The following is a 22,110-nucleotide window of genomic DNA, read 5'->3' as shown; positions in this document are numbered from 1 at the left end:
GAGAGTGAGCAGGACCTGTCAGAGTAACTACTTCTCTTTGCGCCACACGTTAGTGTAGCTAAGCTGCTTTGCTTTCAGACAGCCAGCTATGCAATCTAAGCTTGTAAAAGGAGAGGGAGAAGGTGTGTGTGGGGAAGCCTGCATGAGACACAGGGTTGTGTTTTTATGTAACTGCTTTTGTGGCTGTCAAACTACCCGAAGTTCATGATATGTTCGCCTTGTCAATATGCATTTAAGACCACCAGCTTTGTTTTATTTCAAGCTATTTTTTGGGTTGATGTAACACAATATGACTGAATGTGTTTTGGCAGGGAATAACTAATCTAATCCATATCCTACCAGATGAAAGTAATTTACTATGGGTTTGGGGAAGAGCTCGAATTTTCAGTTAAGCCCACAAAGACATTTTTCCCCTTTTAATTGTCCCTTTTTATATCTAAACAGATCCAGCAATGGGAACAGAACTTGGAAAAATTTAACATGGACCTTTTCCGAATGCGATGTTACCTAGCCAGCTTGCAAGGTGGGGAGCTCCCAAACCCAAAGAGCCTTTTGGCTGCTGCCAGTCGTCCTTCAAAATTGGCACTGGGGCGGCTTGGCATTTTCTCCGTCTCATCCTTCCATGCACTGGTAAGTCCAACTGCACTTTTCATGGGTGCATTACACAAAACTGTCTTTAATATTGTACTTAGATGTGAAATTGTGCTGGAATAATACATGGCTGCACCCACATGCATTGCTCAGACAGCCCTCTGCCTTCTCACCCTTTCTTCCTGTTCCTTGACTGTAAATAAATTTCCTTCTACAGAGACAGACTTTGAAATCATGAGGATATGGCCATGACTTTATGTGGTCCCCAAAGACTCCAGAATTGAGTACTTCTGACCTCCACCTTAAAAAAAGAAAGAAATCAAAATATTCTTCAGGTGTAAATGAGTCATTGTGTTGAAATTTTATCACTGTGATTTCACTTCCACTGAATTAAGAGTTTAAAGTGTGTAAGAGCTAAGTCACTTAGAGTGAAAAGAGCCTAACACTGAAATTTCCAAATGCACTTCATGTCTCTCTGTGCTAAGCTGATCTGTTTTGGAGGTCTCAGATGGCTCCATTTTTCAGAAACACTTTGATACCCTCCTGAAGAGAAAGTATTTTTATAACAGGCTAAATGTAGAGACAGTCACAAATTATAGGTCATTTTTTAAGAACTGTGGGCAGTGTTTGCAAAGAAGAATGAGGGAGATCCTCAGCTGTTGTGAGTTGTTGTCACCCTGGTGTCTTCAAAGGGAGTACAGCAGTAGCAGATTTGCCTCTGCTCCTGAGGCTGCTCTTGGCAGAGGGGCAGATCACGTCTGCCACGTGAGAAATCAATCTGAATTGTAGTCCTGAAAGTCCCATCAGGGAACATGTTTCTCTCTGCCACTGTTTTTATCAGTGTTGTTTGTGTCGTTGCTTGTTAATACCTCAATGGCGTAGCATGTTTATCTCCTACATTTGGCAATTTTGAGAGTCTTTCTTCCTCTAGCAGTTTTGTAACTGAGTGATAGGTTATCATTCTTCTTCAGGTTCTTTTCATTAACTTCTTTTGTTGTACAGAGCAATATTTTTCTCAATTCCTGCCTTCTTATGACCTTCTATTTTTGCCCTGTGACAAAAGAATTACGCTATCATGGCATTGGAATACCAAAACCATCATCACTGATGAAAGTTTAAAACATTGTCCTTGCACCTTGACATATTACATTGGGATGAACTGAAGTAACAGTTATTTGATGCCTCACGTTGAAATAACTGTCAATATTTTGCTGTTACGAGAGTGATACAGGAAGGCCTGTCTCTGTGTTTATATAGATCTGCTCCAGGGATGAAGCTGCTCTCAGGAAACGTACGCTATCTCTCTCACAAAGAGTCCGAAATAAGAAGGGTTTATTTTCTTCACTAAAAGGACTGGACACATTGGCAAGAAAAGGAAAAGAAAAGCGACCTTCCATAACTCAGGTAGATCTTACTTGCTGGGGATAGCATGAAGTGGCTTGTTTCTACTGGGGCTTATCCTGTGAGGTGCTGTTGGTGCACGGGGAGGAGATATCTGTCCATCTAACTTGTTTCCTGGCACATTGCCAACTCTTTGAAAGTCGGATTTCTTTGGAGATTGCCTGTATGCACAGTCCTTAACATGGTGTGTGCTGGCTTGTTACTGGGACTGAAGTACTGTTGCCATTTAATATAGAGTAACACAGGTGAGTCTTAAGGGCAAAAAGAGGAGAGAGCACATGCAATGGCATGGCCTCATGAAGCGACACTTGCTGCTTGGAAGTCCATTTTAGCCAACAGGAGAAGATTTCTGTCATGCAGGAGGCCAGGCTGTAGGTGTAGGCAGCTAACTAATAAAACCGTGCTGGTTTACACCAGCTGAAGGCTTGGTGCAGGTTTGATATGCTGGGGCAGGCTGGCCCCTTGTGCGTGACCCCCAACTGAAGGACTGTATTGCTAATGAAACTACAGCATCTCATGGGGTCTTTTTCTCTTTGTGAAGCTGATAGCCTGTGCACGTGTTTAGTATAAGCCCCACAGGTCAGGAGCCTGTATTTTCACAATAAAAGCTCAGTTAAATGTGAAATGAAAGTTCACTGCCTTCTCCCTGGGGAAAAAAAAAAGTAAATAACAGCAGAGAAACTTCCTTGATGGTGAGGCAGAAGGTATAAAGGTGCACCCAAGCTCAGAACATTGCTGTTTTCACTGTCTTTTGCCATGTCTGCTGTTTCTCCTGCAAAGCAGTGTTTTGTGCATCATTTATTAGGTGACTTTGTTCCTCTTGTTCACTAGAGCTTGTATTTTGATTTTATTGGGTATTTTGACTATTAGTCAAAAATCTATGATCAGCACTTGAAAATTGGCTGTTCTTGCATGTCTGGTAATCTGCTTGTGAACTATTTAAACATGCCTATCTATATGTGTGCTGCAGTAATCCCAGAGCTGATGCTACAGATTTAACTTTGCAAAGTAACACATCAGGATTTTCTAGTCTAGTGGTTTGTATTTTTAATAGGTAAATATATATCTATGTGTTACACTGGGATGAAGCTTCTTGAGGTGACTGTTACCTGTTTTAGCGTACCAGTCAAGTTGTGTTTACATGGTAAAATCGACTAAGAATAAAACTCAAGCCTGTCTTGCAAAAGGGGAAAGCGAGGGAGAAATTTTCTCCCTGTCATCCTTTTCGCATCATTTCCCCTGTGTTCTGCAGCAAGTGAGGCTGGTCTGCGAGTCCTTCACCTCTATTTCTTTATTAATAAGAGACCTGAGGGAAGTCATTTTATGCCCCTTACCTCAGTTCCCAGAGAATCTGTACCTCACACTGAGCTGGGTAGTATGTCCCCCTGCATGCTTTATAGCCCATGAAGGGGATTCTGCGGAGCTCAGGGACAGGGAATCTTATTTCCGTGGTGGGGGGAGGAGGCTCCTGCTGCCCTCCCAGCACTTTTCTGAGCACAGAGGACGGAGCCCTGGTGCAGAGAGAGGTGCCCCTGGCACATCCTCACCCTCCTTATTCCAAACCTTGCAACCAGCTGGTCCAAAAACATATTAATTTTCATCCACAATCTAAGGTTCTTCAATTTTTTTTAAAAAATTAATTTACTGAACATTCTAAAATAAAATAAAGGAAATTTCAATGCTGAGCATTGGATCTGAATAACACCAGGCTATGACTCATACCCATAAAAGTGAGGAGTTTTTTAAGGGCATGACTGGAAAACTGACCCATGAACCTGGGATGGGACTGAAAAGGGAGCCATGTCCTTGCTCAGACTTCTGTGTATGCACATAATTGTATATCAAAATCAGAAAAGGCCTCTTTCAACTCACTGAAAACCTGGGTTAAGCAGAGAAGGGGAGCTTCCCTCTCTGCTTATTGTGCTTCAATGTCTGTGTCAAACAATAGGTTAAAAATATCTTACTTTCTTGGATTTAAATAAAGTTCGTTTGACTGGAGCTGGTATGTTTTAATCTGCTGTACTCTAGATTTGAAATTAAATGATATATTCCTGAACATCGTCGTGCCAGAGAAGTTTGTAATTTTAAGTTTTATTTTGTGGTATTAATAAAAAAAAAAAAGGTTGAGAGTTTCTATGCTGGGAGACTTTCATAAACATTAATGAAGTCACTCTGTCTTTTACAAGTCAGTTAATAAAACTGTACTGTAGCAGATGGAGGATGTCTAGGCTCACATTATCCTCAGTTTCTTAAATGCTTATCTGCTTGCTTGTGTCTAAACAATAAACCATTTTGAGAAATCATAAACAATAAAATACTTTGATTACAACTGTGGGTGAGACAAGGAAGAGGAAGTTCAGAAGTGATGCCCTTTATTTGCATTGGTAGAAACTGGATTTTATATGAAGTTTTAAGAGACAGTTTCTTCTTGTCTTGGATTAACCAAAAGGCTTTTGCTAGTACAAAAAAAAACATAATCTAAAAAGAGAAAGGAAACCTAGACAAAAAAAAGCTCAGAGGCAAGTTTGATATTGTTCTAATTTGTTGACTGCAGAATGAGTTAAAAACTTCTATTTATATTAGCATTTCATGAGGGTAGTGTTATTACCTTCAAATCTCAACATTATGTATAAGCTATAAATCTATCTGTGTGTTTATATAACCCTTGTCATCAAAATATCTGATTGCATCCGTAGCCATGTACTGGATTTTAAAAAATTACATTAAAAAGCCTAACACCTTGGTGAGATACTAGTAGTTAAGTTTTCAAAACAAGTGGGGAACATAAGTCTGGACTTCTACTTTCATCGCTTCCTAAGCAGACACAGTAGCCAGCTACTTTCATCACTTGATAGTGGAGGCTTTGGGTCAGTTTTGCTTTTAAAGCTGAGGTAAAAGTTTCCATTCATAACGTCAAGCTACCTAGTCGGTTCAAAGAGATGAAAAACTGTAGAGTAAGAAGTTTTTGAAAACAGCAATAATGATTTGAAATAGTTCTTTTAAATCATTGTAAGAATTGTAGCTGTACCTAACAGTATCCTGAAGGGTAAAACTCTAGGTTCTAGTGTAGTGCGTGATTTTGAAGGTAAAATACTTTAATCTTATTGTTAAACAACAGATGGAAGAAAACAAGGACATGAATACTTTTATACATATTTGAGTATGAATGTGCATGTAACCTGAAAGAGAAAACTTGCTGGAATTTCTCTATAGAGGGAGGTTTGTATTTCATTAACACTTCTTCTAGTCAGAGTAAAGTTATAAAAAGTACAGAAAGATCCATGGGATTTACCAGCTTGATGTATATTTATTAATTTAATTTGTTTGTTTTGTTTTTCAGAGAGTGTAGCTAGCACAGGTAAGAAATAAAGGGTTTTATTTGTTTAACCTATTTATTTATATTTAATATTCTGATAGATTTTTGATTCAGCTGGAGGACATGGATTAGCAGGTGTTCAGAATTCAGCCAACTCTGCTGAGGTAAGATATGCCCATCCTCATTCTGCACCATCTTGTTTTTCAACTCCTGAATGTATTTCACTAAACATATGATGAGGCTGGTTCAGAAATCCCACAGAGGTTCATAAAGTGCAGTTAGTGTTAGATGGCAGGATTATAATTCTGCTAATGAAACCACTCTAACGTAAATTTCTGAATATGCATGATACCCTTTACAAAAAAAATTAAAAATCCCTATAAGCTTTTTCACAGCAATAACCCTTAAAGCGTGTACACTTCTAGGAGAGATTTGCCACTGAGCTTACTGAAAACATCCTTCACAGTATGGTGAAACCCAAGGTGTGTTTTTCCCCTTTACTTACTTCAACAGAACCTGTGTATTTTGAATATAAAGGCAAGTAAAGTCTAACTGAAGTCTGTGGAGCTTACCAGCAGAGAAGTGAGAGGTCCTATGTAGCTGGGTATTGCCCAAGTAAAGGAAGAGGAAGAGGCATCCCCTCAGTGGTGGTACCCAGCAAATTGCTGTGGCTGATGTTTTCTGGTGCCACGGAAGAGGAGGAGAGCTGCTGCTCCTCCTTGCCCAGCGTGAGTCATGGTCCCTCTCAGCTCCCACATCCTCCCTGGGGATAACCTCACCATCCCCTGGTCTGGAACCAAAGCAAGACACTCCAAAATCCATAACTACACATGTGTAGGAACCAGCAAATGACACAGAGAGAGTCCTTCTCCTTCAGTAGACTTATGCAGACTCCAAATAAAAAATCCAAATAAAGTCTTAAGCACAGGGTTTCTGGACTTTGTTTTCTCTATGGTATATCTGGATTTCTTTAATGATAACATATGTCAGACTCAAAGGGGTATTTGTCTTCCCATTTACTCCCTGTTCTCTTCTCCTTTGTTCACTAAAGCAGATGTGGTTTAAAACTTGAAAGAAGGCTTTAAAAAATCATACCACAGTACTCTTCCCTTTCAGCTGAGTTTCTTTACCAGATATTAGACAAAAAAATCAAACTCTGCTTTAAAATGAAATATTGCCCTTTAAAATTACTAACTCTAATGAAGAGCTGCAATGAATCTTGTGAGAAAGGCTTGGACAAAGTTTGTAGTTTCTCATAGGTTTTTATGTTGTTTTGTATCATTATGTGCTGCAGGGTTTATTTTCTTAAGTGCATTCATTTTATGTGTACCTAAGAAAGAAGTATGTAACTGTGCAGAAATTGTATCACTGAAAGAGACATCTCCCACTGACAGCAGCTAATCCTATACTGACTGCTGTTTTGCCTTCTGAAAGTGTCTTCACATTTTTTCTGTTCTTTGAAGAAGTGTATTGAAACATCTAAATTCCCTTAGTTACTTGAACACTTGCTTATTATTTCCTGGGATGGGAAAATATTTAAACAGATCACTCCTTTCTTTTGGAAATAAATTATGAGGGAATTCTGGGTGAAATGATCTCCTGTATAGAACATGTACAAATTCCTCCAGTGTGTACCATTGGGTGTGGGATGGCATCCATTTCACACCTCAGAGCCAGCAAACACAAATTGTTCCTGTCTAGTCCTGTTAAAACATGGAAAGATTTGGTCCCTCCTAAAACTGAGAAGTGACAAAATCTCTTGGGTGCACCCCGTGAAGGTTTCTCACGAAGGGCTGTGATGCCAGTGACTTGGTTTAGCACCGATCTCCTTGGGTTTGGGAGGTTACGGTGCTGCCTTGTGCAGTGGGGTCTGCTGTGGGTCTCCTGTCCTCTGGCCCAGCGAGAGTGTCCACTCTACCTGAACTCTTCTGAGGAGACAGAGGAAGATGTTGAAGGTGCCAGGGAGCAGACAGAATGAAGTCGTCTCCTTTTAGTGCTGTGTCAGGGAAGGGATGAGATCTGGCTTCTTGACCCAGCTTTGGATAAAAGCATCCTTCTCCCAATTCAAGCAGGAAGAAGGGACTGTTGAGAGGCAATGTCACTGCAGATTTTGGGCCATACTTTTACAAAGTTTAGCAGGACTGTGTTTCAAGGCCAAAAAAAAATCCCCAGTTTGTGTGCTGAAGCAGAGCTATGGAGCTCAACCTTATTTCTAGAAAATCATAATTATCATTATTATTATTACAATCTCAACCTTATTTCTCAAACCTTTCTTTTAATGGGAATTAAATACAGCGTGGGCACTTCTGAGGTCCTGATATTTTGATGAATCATGCGACAGCTCAGAAATGATTCATCATAACTCTGAAAACCGTTACTTTGGCATCAGCCCGGTTTTGCTGGCTGATTTCAAATGAAAAACAAAAACAGCATCAAAACTTTTATAAAATGCCACCTGAGGAGTGCAACGAATGATGAGTAGTGAAATCTAGCAGGGAGGCTATATTTTCCTTGAAAAGGATGATAAAACCAGAGGCAAAGAGTGGGAGGAAATTATGAAACAACCTGCTTGTCCTGCAGCAGCCCTGTGGCACAACGTGTGACAGTCTGTAAATCCTGGTGCCTATTTCTGGAAAATTGGATGGGTTGTTAGAACTTTTTGTGGCAATGAATGAATGAGCTATTGTGGAACTAGTCACTGCAGGCATAACAGGAAAAAAAACAACTCTTTTCGTGTCAGATTTTCTGAGACGGAAAAAGTGGATGAAGCAGCAGTACCTTGACTACAGTTAAGGAACACAGTCATGTTCGGTAACCGAGGCAGATTTATCTCAAGGCGTGTACTCGAGCACCAGAATGCATGGCAAGGGCAGGAAAGGATCTTATGCTGGCTGCAGAACTTTCTGTCCTGTCTTAAAGCTTCTGGGAAAAAAAGTGGCCTTAGACCTAATCCTATGTGGTTTGGGGTTTGGTTGTTTTTTGGGAGTTTTTTTCATCTCTGGTAGTAGTGAGATTTATTTCAGTTGCACAAATCTGAAGAACTGCTGTTGCAGTGCAATGAACCATTGTGGTAGTTACGAGCCTCTGAGCTGCTGGGAGCATCTCCCTAGCTGAGGCAACACAGCTTCGGTTCTCCCTGGAGGAAGCTGCCAGAGAATTAAGTTTGACTCCATTCTTGCTAAACTCTTGCAGCCTGCCTGCCTTGTCCTTTCTCCTTTCTGTGATTAACACCATGGAAAGAGGTCAGTGTTTATTCCTAGACATTTGATCTAGTGCTTTCTGAGAGGACCACGCTTCTATGGGAATTATCTTCTTCAACAACACCAGTGTTATGAGCAGTCTGGAACCACAGCCAGTGAGGTGAAACTTCACCTGGTGTGGATTTCATCACTCCATTGATTGCTCTAGTGTAACAGGATCCCTGTTATGTTTAGTAGTTGCTGGATTTTAGCAGGATTTCCATAGATCTGTCTTAATTGAAATTTCATTTTGAACCAGTTAAAAGGGAGAGTTGAGCAAGAGATATCCATGAATGCCATTAGCTCATTAATATTATTCTGCCAAAAACAGCATTACTCTGCCATCAGATTATTACTGGGCCATACTCTGGGTTGGCTACAACCTGAATTTCTGCATTGTTTGATAATTACCTGTATAGGACTGCTTGCAACGTGATTTTCATAGCCATGGTTGTTATTTGGAAAAGGAAAATAATATTGGTCTCTTTATTGCTACTGGTAGATTGCTGTCAATAACTTTGCTGCCTGTAGCAAGGGAAGAAGTCCCTGTGCAGTGATTTTACTGCAGCTTTTAATTGCAGTGCACCCTTGGGCTTGTGTCCCTGCAAAGCCAGGAGGAGGAACTGCATAAGCGAGGGGGTTTATGTAGGCAGCAAACCTCTTACCTAAACAAACAATACAAATAAAAAGCATTAGTTAAGGGGATAGGCACTCAGTAGAACAGCTAAAGATATCTTAAGATATGTCTTGAATGGAAGTTCTGCCGTTTTATGGGATTATTGTCCATTTCCGTTGACTGTAAGGGGAATTGAGGGACACTATCTGCATAACCTAAATGCCTTGATGTGGGTGTTTAAGTGGCATGCAGAATAGGCAGACCTAAATATACAGGTTAAACTCCAAGTTTTCAGCAGCTCTCAGTGTTTTTCTTCTTGTTGTGTGGCTTTCTTTGAAACACACATTGCAGGAGAAGGTGTGAAAATGAAGGGTGAGAAAGTGACAGGGAATTTATTCAGGGTGAGTGATGTTACTGGATCGATTGGAATGGCTTTGGAATGAGGGCGAATGCGGAGCAAAATGGTGAACAGATAAATACCCTGTGCTACTTGTGAAATAGTATGTTCTTATGCTGTAAATAAAATAGAAACACTTTATTCCTTCATTAATCCTTTATTATGGCAAGCCTTGCTCCACAGTGCTCTCTGCTGGAAGTTTATTATGATTTTCTCTCAAAATTACACTAGTTCTGGGTTTGTTTTGCAATTGTTAATTAGGTAAAATTGTAGTAGTCAGTTCTTTCTAAGAATTTATTCCCACCGTGATACAATATCAAGTAGCTACATATTTTCACTTTGAGTTAAATCAACAATTAGTATCAGATAAAGGCATAAAAGCCCATAATGGGGATGCAGAAGTAAAATCCTTTTTTCTCAAGAAAATCCAGTATTTGGTAGTGAATGAGAGCAGGTAACAGAACATTGTCCCTATCTTGCCATGGGAAAATACACAATATCATGTCTAAATACGTATCTGCTTCAAACTGCCAATGTAATTGTACATGTGTTGTGCATTTGTACATACGTTTTGCATTTTTTCCTTTGTTTCCAGCAGCAAGTTGATGACTTTTTGAATGTCTACTGCTCAGTACCGGAGAGCATCCAGAAGGACAGTGCTTGGGAAACACAGACCTATGTTCATTTCTGTGACGGCCAAGGAGTGGCACTGACCCTCAAGCCAGAGCACAGGGTGGAAGATGTTTTGTCTTTGGCATGCAAGGTACTAATTTTCTGTGTACGATTGCACCTAGTTAATAGCTGTGGACCTGAGAAGAAATGTAATATATCAGAAGGTGCCTAAACAGGAACAGCGTAATACCAGCATCTCCCTGTCACTGTGTTAAGCCACATTGCTCTGTTTCCTTTATTTGTGTCATTTATGTATTGTAGCCAAGGTAGCAAGGTTGTGGAAGGGTTTTCAAGAAGCATTACTTGAAACAGCACACAGTGAATACTTAAAAGAGGGATGACAATTTGCCAGGTAGTCAGCCCCTGAGAAATCTCAGCACGTGTCCACTCTACATTGTCATTGCAGTGAACCCATTTGTTCTGTGCAAATTAATCACAGAGGAGTAAGGGGGACTGGTTATGTTTACACAGGGAGATTAAGACATTTAAGACTGCTCTGACAAAGACTATGTGTTTACTTCCTAAAGGACACTTGTAAGTTTTTCATTAAGTATCAGCTCCAGTTGTGAATTTCAAAGAGTACATTCCGCTCTGAAAATCAGTGCCGACAATTTGAGGGGGATTGCTGTACGTCTTGGGACAGAAAACTGAGTAACAGGTTGAAGGTAAAGTAGAAATACCAATTTTGACTACAGACAGATGACCATCACCTCTAGAGCATCACAATGTACTTAGCACCTTTGTCTCCACGTGTCGGTGTTTGAATTGAGCTCTAACATTGTTTCCAACCTTAATAATCCTACGATCCCAGTCATTTAAATTATGCAAACAAGCTTTCTGGAAGAACTAACTTTTTAATTCCAAGTTCTGTATTCTGACAACTGGTAAATATCATTTATTTACTTCAAGTAAAGGGGGAAAAAACAGGAAAAAAAAAAGGAGTCCTGCCTCTGTACAAAATCCGATTGTAGCTTTTGGCATACGTTGGTGGGAACTTTAAAGTAAGCTCTTTCAACTGGCTTGAAGTTTATGAGTTTTGAGGCTTCTAATAGAGGAAAGGAACTGATTTAATGTCTCTTTGCACCTGGTAATGTTGTAAACACACAAAAAAGTAGAATTTTAAAAATCCGAGGTGAACTATAGTTTTTAAATCAAAATAAACACACTGATTTAGCCCAGTCAAAATGCGTCTCTGTGGCATCACTGAGAAGAAGTTACCTTCTTTTTACTTTTCCTGTTCGAGACTGAATCCTGGAGAAACAATTTAATGCCTGGCTTTACTTCTTAAAAATTCACTGCACCCAGTCGGGCTGTAGGGATTGTTTGAAACATGATTTGACCACCAGATGGCACGACAGAGCTAAAACATTTAGAAGTAGTTAGTGTGGCATGGAAGACCCCTGAAAGAGGAAATAAAATTTATGAATGTGAAAGTAAGCTGAAAAGGAAATTCCTTACCTCTCTTACTTCACCATTACAAAATATTTATAAATGTGAAGCTGACTTTTAATTTTCATTGTCTGTATCGCATAAAAATCTAGTTTTAAATTATCTGAGTCTTTTCTTAAACATTTTTTGTTTTATTTTGTCTTTCTGTTCTGTGTGTAAAGCTTTTCATAAGCATTCTCTAATGCTGAATACTTTCTGCTCATCTATCCTGGTTCTTTTCCTTCTTACATTTTCATTCTGCTCTGGTGAGTGTAAGGAATCTTTCTTCTTAACAGCACGTGTTTGAATGTTATGTGTATAAGGATAAAGTTCAAAGAGGTTGTTGGGGTTTTTTTGCTTCATTCATGCTTTATGTGGTTTATACTTTTCTCATTTCTGTTTTCCATCTGAAGCTTTTGGATAGCATGTATAGAAAAAAAATGTATACAGTTGTTCAGGATACAGAACACATGCAACTCGTAAACCATTACACACAATAAAATGTTAAAGCACTTGCTAGTTACTCAGTAGATTTAGATTTTGTAAGCTTCAGAGATGCATTAAAGGAAGTGAAATAACCCTCTGGGATGCAGTCATTCCTCCTCTTCTAGAAACATTGCCTCCTCCTGTTTTTAAAAAGTTGCTCTATTAATATGCTAAAATTAAATGTTTTGTGCCGTGGTCTCACCAGCATCCTGATTTTCAGAGAGACTCACTTCAGGGGCTTGACACTTTCAGACTAATATCCTTTGGGAATATTCCTATTTCTCTTGAGACAGGATTTTTGCTTTGACCTCACGTGGTGAAAAAAATTAGGTGAAACTCTCTGATCATAGATGAAACCCAGCAATAAAAATAAAATCCAATAAAGAAAACCCTTAGGGAACCTGCTTCCTATCCTGTCTCGTAACAGCCCATACGTGCTTATACATTTTCTGCATCAGAAGAAAAGATTGCTGAGCAGAACGGAGTCACAGAAAAAGGTGGTTATGAGTGTAGGTTGAAAAGGACAGGAAACAGTTGGGATGTCTTTGGAAACATATAGCAGTGCTCAGTTAATCTGATCACCCAGACATAGTGTTTGTGAAAGGATTTTGGAGGATTGTAAGGGAAAATGAAAATTGTATTTGAACCTTCTAAGCAATGCAGCTGATTTTGTTTATACCACAAAAATAGTTAGAAGATGACTTGTTGAGAAAATGACTTTTGTGTAGTTGTTAAACAACTTTTTGTGTATACGTGTCACTTCTTTGTCTTCTGGGATTCTGGAAATAAATAACAAATTCCAAACCCCATTCTCTTTATTCCTTAGATGAAACAGCTGGAGCCAAGACACTATGGCCTACAGCTCAGAAGACTGGTTGATGAAAACACTGAATATTGTTCTCCTGAACCATATGAATACATAGTAGACCAGGAAAGTGTGACTCCTTTTAGATAAAGCTCCATGATGTCTGTATCCACAGTTGGATTTTCACAGTGAATATGTGTGATTTAGATCTAAAATAAGGTTTTAAAGTGTTTCTGGATTGCATTCTGCCATCTTCCTTTACACAGTCCATTCCTGTGCAAGCATTTGGGTGGCTGAGCACTGCAAATACTCTCTTCAAGAACCATTTGAAAATACAAGTGGGGCTTCTGGTGCAAAAGTGAAGTGTCAGTCTCTACTCCAGGCTGAGTTTTCTGTCTTTAGTTTACTCTGCATTTAATCACACTGATATCAGTGATGCTTGCACAGTAATGCAGTTCTCTGTGTAAAGACAGCAAGTTTTGTCTCTTTATTGATGCAAAGAATATCGTGCATGTTTCTCATGCTTGTACCTCTGGATTTTGCTGCTTGTAATTTCATAATTTGATAACTTCTGTCATTGTTTTTTTTTTTCCAACAGGTGTATGATGAAATAGAAATTTGTCCATTAAATGTGTATCACGTTCATCTTACAAAGACTGAAAACATAAGTGATTTTGGTAAGCTCTCAGGAATTTTTCTTTTTATTCTTCCATTACTTACTTTCTCTCTGCAGCACTTTTCTGCCTCTGAAAGCAGGTAGGGCCATTCTTGTTAGCTCAAGGACTGAGTCTGCAAAGGACTGGAGGCATTATAACAAAGACCCAAACATATTTCTTAAGTTTGGGAAGGGTCTACTTTCTAATTCTGCTGCACTGCCCAAATAATCCAAGTTTACAATTTCAGAAGACAAATGTCCTTTGCCAGGATTAATACAGCTGTCTCAGGCCACGGTTCTGTCGTTTTCTTTTTTGATCATGGGATCCCATGTTGGCACAGCACAAATAGAGTGCCCTTTGCTACAAATTCTGACAGGCTTCTTATCCATGGGAGGCAGTTATGCCTGGGCATAATTATATACCTTACAAAGATAGCTTTGTAAGGCAGATCTGTGCTGCTCCTGAGCTGCAAATCTGTTGGTATAAATTACTTCTTTTCTCGGCTGTCTCACTGACTGATCTGCATGGATTTGCTGCTTTATAGTTTGTGTTTCCAGTTTTTGGATTTGTTTAAGACTCCTCCATGTCTGATGGACACACTGCAGAACTCTAACCGTAGTGATGAGCTGTGTTATTGAAATGTCATGTGAAGCTGAGGTAGAATTCTTTTTTTTTTTAAATGCAGTTTGTTTTTTTTTACAGCACAGCATGACATTTCCTGAAAGTTGAAAAGTTATATTAACATTAACAGGCCTTACAGTGACTGTGAAACAATGTGATAATTTCTCTTTGCTCTGGGGGTGTGTTCTCCTGAGAACTATCCTCCTTCTGGTTGTGCAGAGTCCACTAAATACACAGAATAAAAGGGAGATGTTTCTGAGAAAGTTTATTTGATTTTAAACCTCTTTTACTTCAGGCTTTGCTGTCACAGCGCAAGTTGATGAAAATCAGCATCTCAGCCGTATATTTGTAAGTGATGTTCTCCCTGATGGACTGGCATACAAGGAAGGTATTGTATCATATTTATGCTTAAAAGTGTACTTCATGATCTTTCTAAAATTCCCAAACATGAGGGAGATTTAGTACTGCTCTCTGAAATGGTTCTTGGCGTTTACTATTCTTAGTTTTCTTTCCTGAAGACCATGGAAAGTATGTGATATTAGGAAAGTTAATGTACACAGAGTAACTGAATTATCTTTCCAATATAGCAGGGAGAGTTCTTGTTTACCCTGGGACACAAAGTCTGTGTTCAGCCATCTGACCAAGTGCTCTTTCCCAGAGGAATGGGATGGAGAAAGAGTTCATCTCACACTGGGGAACCTCATGGACTTGGTCAGTCTCCAAGATTCATCATTTCCACTTATGCTGGCAGTGAAAAGCAGCCTCCCTCCAGAAAATAGTTTTCCTCATGTGTTTCTACGAGCACCTTCTCTACTGTACTGCTCAGAAATCGGTCCATCAGGATCACACAACTTCTGCTCTCTGAAAAACAGAGAGAGAAACCCAGAAAATCGAGACAGGGAATTTCCTTTGCTACCTGGCAATGTCCTGGTAATGAACCTGGTAACAACCACTTGATTGCTGCTAACCTTGAAAGGCAGAGGTTGCCACTATTTGGATTTATATGAAAGCTGATAGAGTCCATCCGCTGTTGCTGCAGTTTTGCATGAATGATTTGATCTGCATGACACATGCTTTGTTCCTCTCAGATCATGAATTACATGTATGCTGGTTGTTTCTGAGTTGTGAGAGGCAACCTCTATTATAATCTTGAAAGTTATGCTGCCCTCCCGCCCACCAAATTCTGTGGCATCTCTAGAAAGAAACAAATTGATTGCTGTACCATGTGTAACACCTATCAAAGCAAGCATGAGGTCGATCTGTATAATTAAAGCACAAATAGAGCTCCCATCCATTTGAATTAAAACTGCAGAAAGGTGAATCAATATAAGGTTTGATTTGTGACTCTTTACATTTTATATTCCTTTTTTTTTTTCCTTTTTTTTTTCTCATCTTTTCACATGCCCCCAGGGCTCCGAGTAGGCAATGAAATCCTGAGCATAAATGGAGAGACTGTGTCTGATCTTGACCTCGGGCAGATGGAGTTGCTGTTTTCAGAGAGAAGTGTAATGCTCACTCTCAGAATGAGCCATTATGGGACCCAGCAACCCTTATGTGCATCGTGGTCAGATGGCGATATTTCCAGGGATCCAAAGACCTTGTTGCCCCCTCCAAACCAGTCACAGCTCCTGGAAGAGTTTCTAGATAACTTCAGAAAGAATTCAGCCAATGGTAAGAGGTTGAAAATAGTTCCATTACTTTCACCTAACTTCCAACGTCGCTGTTTTTTAAAACTCATCATGGTTAAAATTCTGTGCTTGCCTTAGTGAGAAACCCAAGTACAAATTTTTTGAGTAGAACTTATGCGCATATCTGTCTGTTACATTATTATTTACTGGAACAGAATATGATAATTTCTGCAGGGAAATTATATTCTTTCAATCTGTTTGGCTTTCCAGTATTATCAAGCCACTCTCTTACCTGTTCTGTGTCATCTGTCATCTGTGTACCTCCAATGTATCCACTTCTCAGGCATCGGTGGTTAAAATGATGTGATGGCTTTTAGAGACAGAAGTATTGTTCTGTGTTTCTCCTGCTGTATATATGGTACGGTATCACATACCTTAAAGGTACCTTAAATGCAGTAATCATCATCACCTCAGGAAGGAGTCATTTAGCTCTGTTCCCACTCAATGATACTGCTGTGTTCTCGTTGGATACAGCTGCTCACTGTGTAGAAGAAAGACTATGAAAACAGCTTTCACAGGGATTGTTTTGCTACTACCTGCTCGTATTTCCTACTCAATGTAATAAAGCCTCAAGTGGAGGACGTATCCTAACAGTACTGCACCAGAGTGAGATCCTGATGGGTTTTCATAGGGGGAGCACCAGGCAGGGAAAGTACCAAAAGCCTGAGTCGTAAGGACTGCTCCTGGACAACACTATGGCCCCCCGGCCCCAAGGAAGGCGCCAGTGCTCACTTCTGGGTTGCCCTTTCAGCTGAAAACAGGAGTTGGCACGTAGAAGGACACTGCCATGCTGGGCAGAGGAGAGCCATGGTCACCCTCCCCTTCCTTTAGCTGATCTTCATGTGCTGTCATACCAGAATACATGAAAGCGCCTGTTTGAAATAGCAAGCGCGTGGGGATTTGCTCCCCTTCATACCCACGCTTCGACTATTTTTCAAAGAAGATAGAAGCAAATTTAACTCCGGTGCCTAGAGTGTAAAAGGTGCAGTTTCCTTGCTGCACCTCTTGGGGATGCTAGTAAAATTCTGCAGGCAAGCTAGCCAGGGTGCACTGCTGTGCGAGGAAAGCTTCAAGAGGTACAAGAAGGGATCGCTGATTTTTGTGTATAATTATGGTGGCAAGTGTTTTCTGATTGGGATTTTTTTCATAATTAAAAATGGGAGAAGAAAAAGAATCACTTAGGGGAAATTGTTAGAATGGATTTAATTATAAAGCAATTTTATTAGGTCATTTTTTGAAATTAAAAGAAATCTGAATACGAGATTTGTGATACAGTAAGTAGCATCTCAGGGGCCTTATTTCAATTTAAAATGCCATTAAACTGACTAGTGGCACATAAAAGTTAGTGTCATAAAACAAAAATTATGATAGAGCTAATTAATTACATAATTATATGAGGGCTATCATTCAGCTTGTTGGCTTGATATCATAGGCCAGCATTACCTGGAGTATTCAGTGTAATAAATGTATGTGTCCGTTCACTAGATCCCTCATTCCTCCGGGATGAATTTGCAACTTGTGCAAATATTCCATTATAATAGGAAATTACTGGCAGTAAGTATTATATTCTAAGCACTAGTGGGTAAAGGGACGTAGTATGTTTGCTTTTCTGCTTAAAAGTACCTAAGGAAGATTTATTTTATTCTGAAAGGGAACAAATAGTTCTAAATTAAGCTTCGTGAGAAGGACTTTCATGTTTATTGAATTCAGTGCTTAGTGTCTGATCACCTGATTGGGTTCAAATGGAAACAGAAGAAAATGGCATTACTTTGTATTAATAGATAATTATAAAAGGTTTAACTGTTCTATGTCCTGTTACTCAGTCAGGAATTAAATAAGATTTTAGATAAGAAGAGGGAGTATTTAATGATCCGAGCAGGGATTTGGAGACCAGAGACTTTTAAATTCACATCCAGTGTTTAATACTGTTCTGTCTCATTTTGTAGAGTTGAGTGAGTCACTCCTAAGAACTCCGTTTTCCAAACTAATTTCTGACATTTGCTTGTCTGTGTTGAGCCTGTTCTTCCGAGGCAGTGCCTTTGAAAGTCAGTTAGTGTTAGCAGAGGGGGACCTCTTTCAAAAATCTAACACAATTTGGCTCAAGTTGAATACCTGGAGTTAAAAACGTTGAAGTTTCTGCTGTCGCCTCCCTGTTTTTAAAAATTAACTAATTCTGTTTGTCTCTCTAGAGTACTATGAGGGTTAATGAGCTAAAATTAACAAAGTGCTAGGAAAATTGAAGTTTTCAGTACTGAGTCAAGCAGTAATGCCCTGCCAGGTGCTTGGCAACAACCGTCAGGTGAAAGCAAAACAGAATTTACTTTAAATCACTGGTTTTGTATAACTTTGGTGGTAATTGTCCACATTTGTTTACAGTTTTGTAACTGCAACTGCTTAGCATAACTCTGATGAATGCCTTTTCCTATGTATTCTATTATGTTGAGGATACCCAGATATACCTCGTGGCAAACTTTGGCAGTCTTTACTGTACAGAAGGGAAGTGATTGATTTTCTCCAAAGCCACTAATTCTGCCACTCCTAAAAAACCATTCCCCAGGAATTTTCTGTGAGAGTGATTAATTTTCTCCAAGAGGTTGCTGTACCCTTGTAGCTGTATTTTGGTCCTGCTGTGGTCATATCATTTGATCTCTCACATGGCAACGGTATGTGCTTGCTGTTTAACCGCTTGGCTAGTAATAAGCTTATCCTGGAAAAGAAATGGGATGAAATATTTATAAAAAATGCACTCATAAATGTGGAAAGCCAAATAACGAAGCAACTAAATTTGCTCCAGGCTCCAGTGCTAAGGAAATTAAACAAATGTTTATGTAGAATTAAAAAAAAAATGAGAGAATTGAACTGGAATTCTTATAACTGTGAAGGAAAAAAATGCCTCATTTTGAGATGGCATGGGTATTTGAGGAGCAACCAATAGAGAAGGCATTAGAATTGAAGACTATGTATTTAGGACAACCCTGTGTGGGTTAATGGTGTATCTATAGAGTGCTGAGGCAGGAGGTAGAAACCTTAGTAGGTGTGAAAACCCATTGCAGTATGTGAGCTGCTGTCAGAGTTGGGCAATTTTATTTTTTTCCCCAGCAAGTGGATTTTGGCCAAAATAGCTGTCATTTCTATTTAGCTGACACTGCTGAAATCAACCCTAATTTGTAAATAGATCTCCATGATTAAAAAAATGAAGAAAGTGAAGGCTGGCAGTTTGGATATGCTTTAAAAATTTTCCATGAAGAAACACTTTCATCTGGGAGGGTTAGAGAGCTAAAGTGGATGAAAAACTGAATGTGAGCCAGCAATGAGCACTCACAGGCCAGAAAGCCACTTGTATCCTGGGCTGCACTGCAAAAAGCATGGCCAGCAGGTCAAGGGAGGTGATTCTCCCCCTCTGCTCTCTTGAGACCACACCTGCAGTGCAGTGTCCAGCTCTGGGGTCCCCAGTATAAGTAGGACATGGACCTGTTGGAGTGAGTCCAGAAGAAGGCCATGAAGTTGACCAGGGGATTGGAGCACCTCCCTTATGAGGGCAGAGGAGACCTTACAATGGCCTTCCCATATTTAAAGGGGACCTGCAGGAAAGAAGGGGAGAGACTCTTTATCGGGGAGTGTAGTGATAGGACAAGGGGTAATGGTTTCAAACTGAAAAGAGATTAGATTTAAATTAGATGTTAGGAAGAAATTCTTTTCTGTGAGGGTGATGAGGCACTAAAACAATTTGCCCAGAGAAGCTGTGGATGCCTCATCCTTGGAGGTGTTGAAGGCCAGGCTGGATAGATCTATGAGCACCCTGGTCTAGTGGGAAGTGTCCCTGCCCATGGCAGGGTGGTTGGAACTAGGTGATCTTTAAGGTACCTTCCAACTCAAACCATTCTATGATTCTATGACCTACCGTTCTTCGCTTCTTGTACTCCTCATCTTTGGGGTAGGGCACTTGCCTTCTGTGCAGGGTCTGAGGTCCTGTCTGGCCCATCTTTCTAGAGATGTGAACCCAGGAGCGGTGAAGAAGACTTGGGTGTTGCTGACAAGGGGGAGGCTTGCTCCTCCTCCTCCTCTGCATGCTCTAGCCCTCCTTTCCAGCCACATAGCACTTATCCTGCCCGTGCTGGCAGTGACACTTCCTAAAGCCCTTAATGAAGCTAATTAAGGAGAAAAAAAATCTGGTTTTTTCCCTCTGCCCCTGCAAACTCAGTGAGTTGAACTAGTGGATGCTGAGGTCTGAACTAGTGGGTGCTGAGGTCTGACAAGGGCCGGAGCCAGGTAAGCAGGAGGAGGAGGAACAGGCAGGTGCTAGGGGAGAGCTGGTTGCAAGGAGAGTTACTGTCAGAGGAAGCCAGCTCTCTTTCAGTTCACCTTCTCCCAGAATACCTCTCTAGCCATTTTGGAGCATGGTTTTTGCCCTCAGCTTTCCCACCTGTTGTGCTGATCCCAGGGCAGCAGCATAGTCTGGACATGACAGTTCAGATTGCTCCTCATGAAGCTGTGTCATGTTGTCCAAAGCATGGCAGGAGTCAGAGAGAGAGGTGCTTCGTTCTCTTTGACAAGTAGCTGGGATATGTGCTGGAGAGGAGCAATGACATTTCAGCTCCTGATCTGCTAAACATTGAGGTTTTTTGCAACATGTAACTGCTTCAAGAGGAGGATCGGTGGTTTGAACCATCACATAGAAAGTGGTTCCTCTATTCCCCAAGACATGAGCAACTTCAGATTTTAATATTAGTAAGCACACACAGAAGCAGAGCATATCGGTTGGCCACAAGTTTAATTTTGGTATGACTAAATTATTTTTTTAAATGGGATCATAATAATAATTGGTTTGGATTCCATTCCCAAGTACCTTCTGTTTAAGATATTCTTTGCTAGATGGTTCAGTAGCCTCTGTAAAGTGTAACTGCATCTCAACTTCTCCAGAAAGCTGTTCTCCATTCAGCTTTGTTGAATACTACCGAGTTGAGGGAGGAAAAGGCAGAAAGAGAGTGACTCTGCAGTCAGCTAGCTGTATGCATGTTGCTGCACACCCCTCTTCAGGTAGCACTCTCTGCATCCCCTTCAGTCACAACCCAGCCTGAATATCAGAAAAATCTGTACATCCCTCTTAAGAAAAGAGATAAAGCCAGGAGGACATGAAACTGAGGTGATCTGTAGCCTCCAGCTGCTGGAGGCTATGCCTGAAGCACTGGCTTGGACAGCTCTGCTTGTTGCAGTTTGCTCATAGATTTTAAGCATTTTGTAGGCATCTTTTCATGTAACATTCAAAGCATTTTGTAAACAAAGTAAAACTGAAACTTAACAACTTTTCTAAAATAATTTCTACTTTAGTTCTTCCCAGACCAAGTCCTGTTTGTTTGCCTTGCTGCTGTTTCAACATTTAAATTCTCTTCCCTGTGCTGTAGGGCATGATCTTCATTGTATTGCATGGGTAAGGAATCCAAGAAATTTATTTTTATTCTTTCACAGGAAACTCTTTTGAGATTCTTAGCTTCCTGAGTCCCAAGGACACCCACAGTCCTGTCAGGTGTGCAGATCTGCACATATCACTCCCTCTTGCCTGGTGGATCTAATACCAGCTATCCGGTGGTTTTACATGGAGTGAGGCAACCCAGTAGAAAAGCAGTGCCTCTTCTTAATGTGGACGTGTAGTTATCTATGCAGCATGACTGTTTATCTGCCTGAACATTGATGACTTTTCTGGGTTTTACTTTTTTTCCTCATTGCCCAGTTTACTACAGCAGGAAAGCCACATAAATGTGATAGGACGTGCAGTGCTGTTCATCAAATCAAGCTCAGAGGTGAAGTAAATGTTCACAGTAGTCTTGGACAACCGTGGTGGGTTGGATGCTGCTCCAGCCTTTCTGAGTGCTGTTAATGCAAGTGCCTTTGTCCTCCGCTCCAGTGAATTGCTGGGACATGACCAGGTCTGGCCTGTGAGAATACCTGGGACTGTAGCAGTGCTAGGGGTTAATTCAGAGAAAGCATTTGCCTCTTCAGAAGCTGGATCCATAGGAACACTCGTTGCCTACTGCATGTTTTGCAATACAGAGTATTTCCTAAGACTGGTGGTTTAATGAGCTCTTGTTGGCACTTGACAAACTGTCCTGTTGGCTTCCTGCTAGATGTGTGTGCTGCAGATTAGAAGATTGTTTATGCTGTAAAATGGGACAGCCTTAAAAGCACTTCGTTGTGCT

At 40.3% G+C, this 22,110-nt stretch overlaps 1 protein-coding gene across 1 annotated transcript in view; it reads left to right on the top strand.

Moving 5' to 3' along the window:
• TIAM2 (T-cell lymphoma invasion and metastasis 2) overlaps nucleotides 1–22,110 on the top strand; it is a 92,182-nt gene that overhangs the window by 26,130 nt on the left and 43,942 nt on the right. The window contains exons 6-12 of the mRNA XM_009877599.1: nucleotides 445–630; nucleotides 1,849–1,995; nucleotides 10,159–10,323; nucleotides 12,973–13,083; nucleotides 13,550–13,628; nucleotides 14,524–14,616; nucleotides 15,639–15,899. Of these exons, the coding sequence (XP_009875901.1) occupies nucleotides 445–630; nucleotides 1,849–1,995; nucleotides 10,159–10,323; nucleotides 12,973–13,083; nucleotides 13,550–13,628; nucleotides 14,524–14,616; nucleotides 15,639–15,899 (1,042 nt within the window). The remainder of the gene's footprint in view (nucleotides 1–444; nucleotides 631–1,848; nucleotides 1,996–10,158; nucleotides 10,324–12,972; nucleotides 13,084–13,549; nucleotides 13,629–14,523; nucleotides 14,617–15,638; nucleotides 15,900–22,110) is intronic.

This window comes from Apaloderma vittatum, unplaced genomic scaffold (assembly GCF_000703405.1).
Source record: "Apaloderma vittatum isolate BGI_N311 unplaced genomic scaffold, ASM70340v1 scaffold8101, whole genome shotgun sequence".
Lineage (NCBI taxonomy): Eukaryota > Metazoa > Chordata > Aves > Trogoniformes > Trogonidae > Apaloderma > Apaloderma vittatum.
Note: the sequence above shows the minus strand (reverse complement) of the source record. Positions and strands in the feature narration are given on the sequence as shown.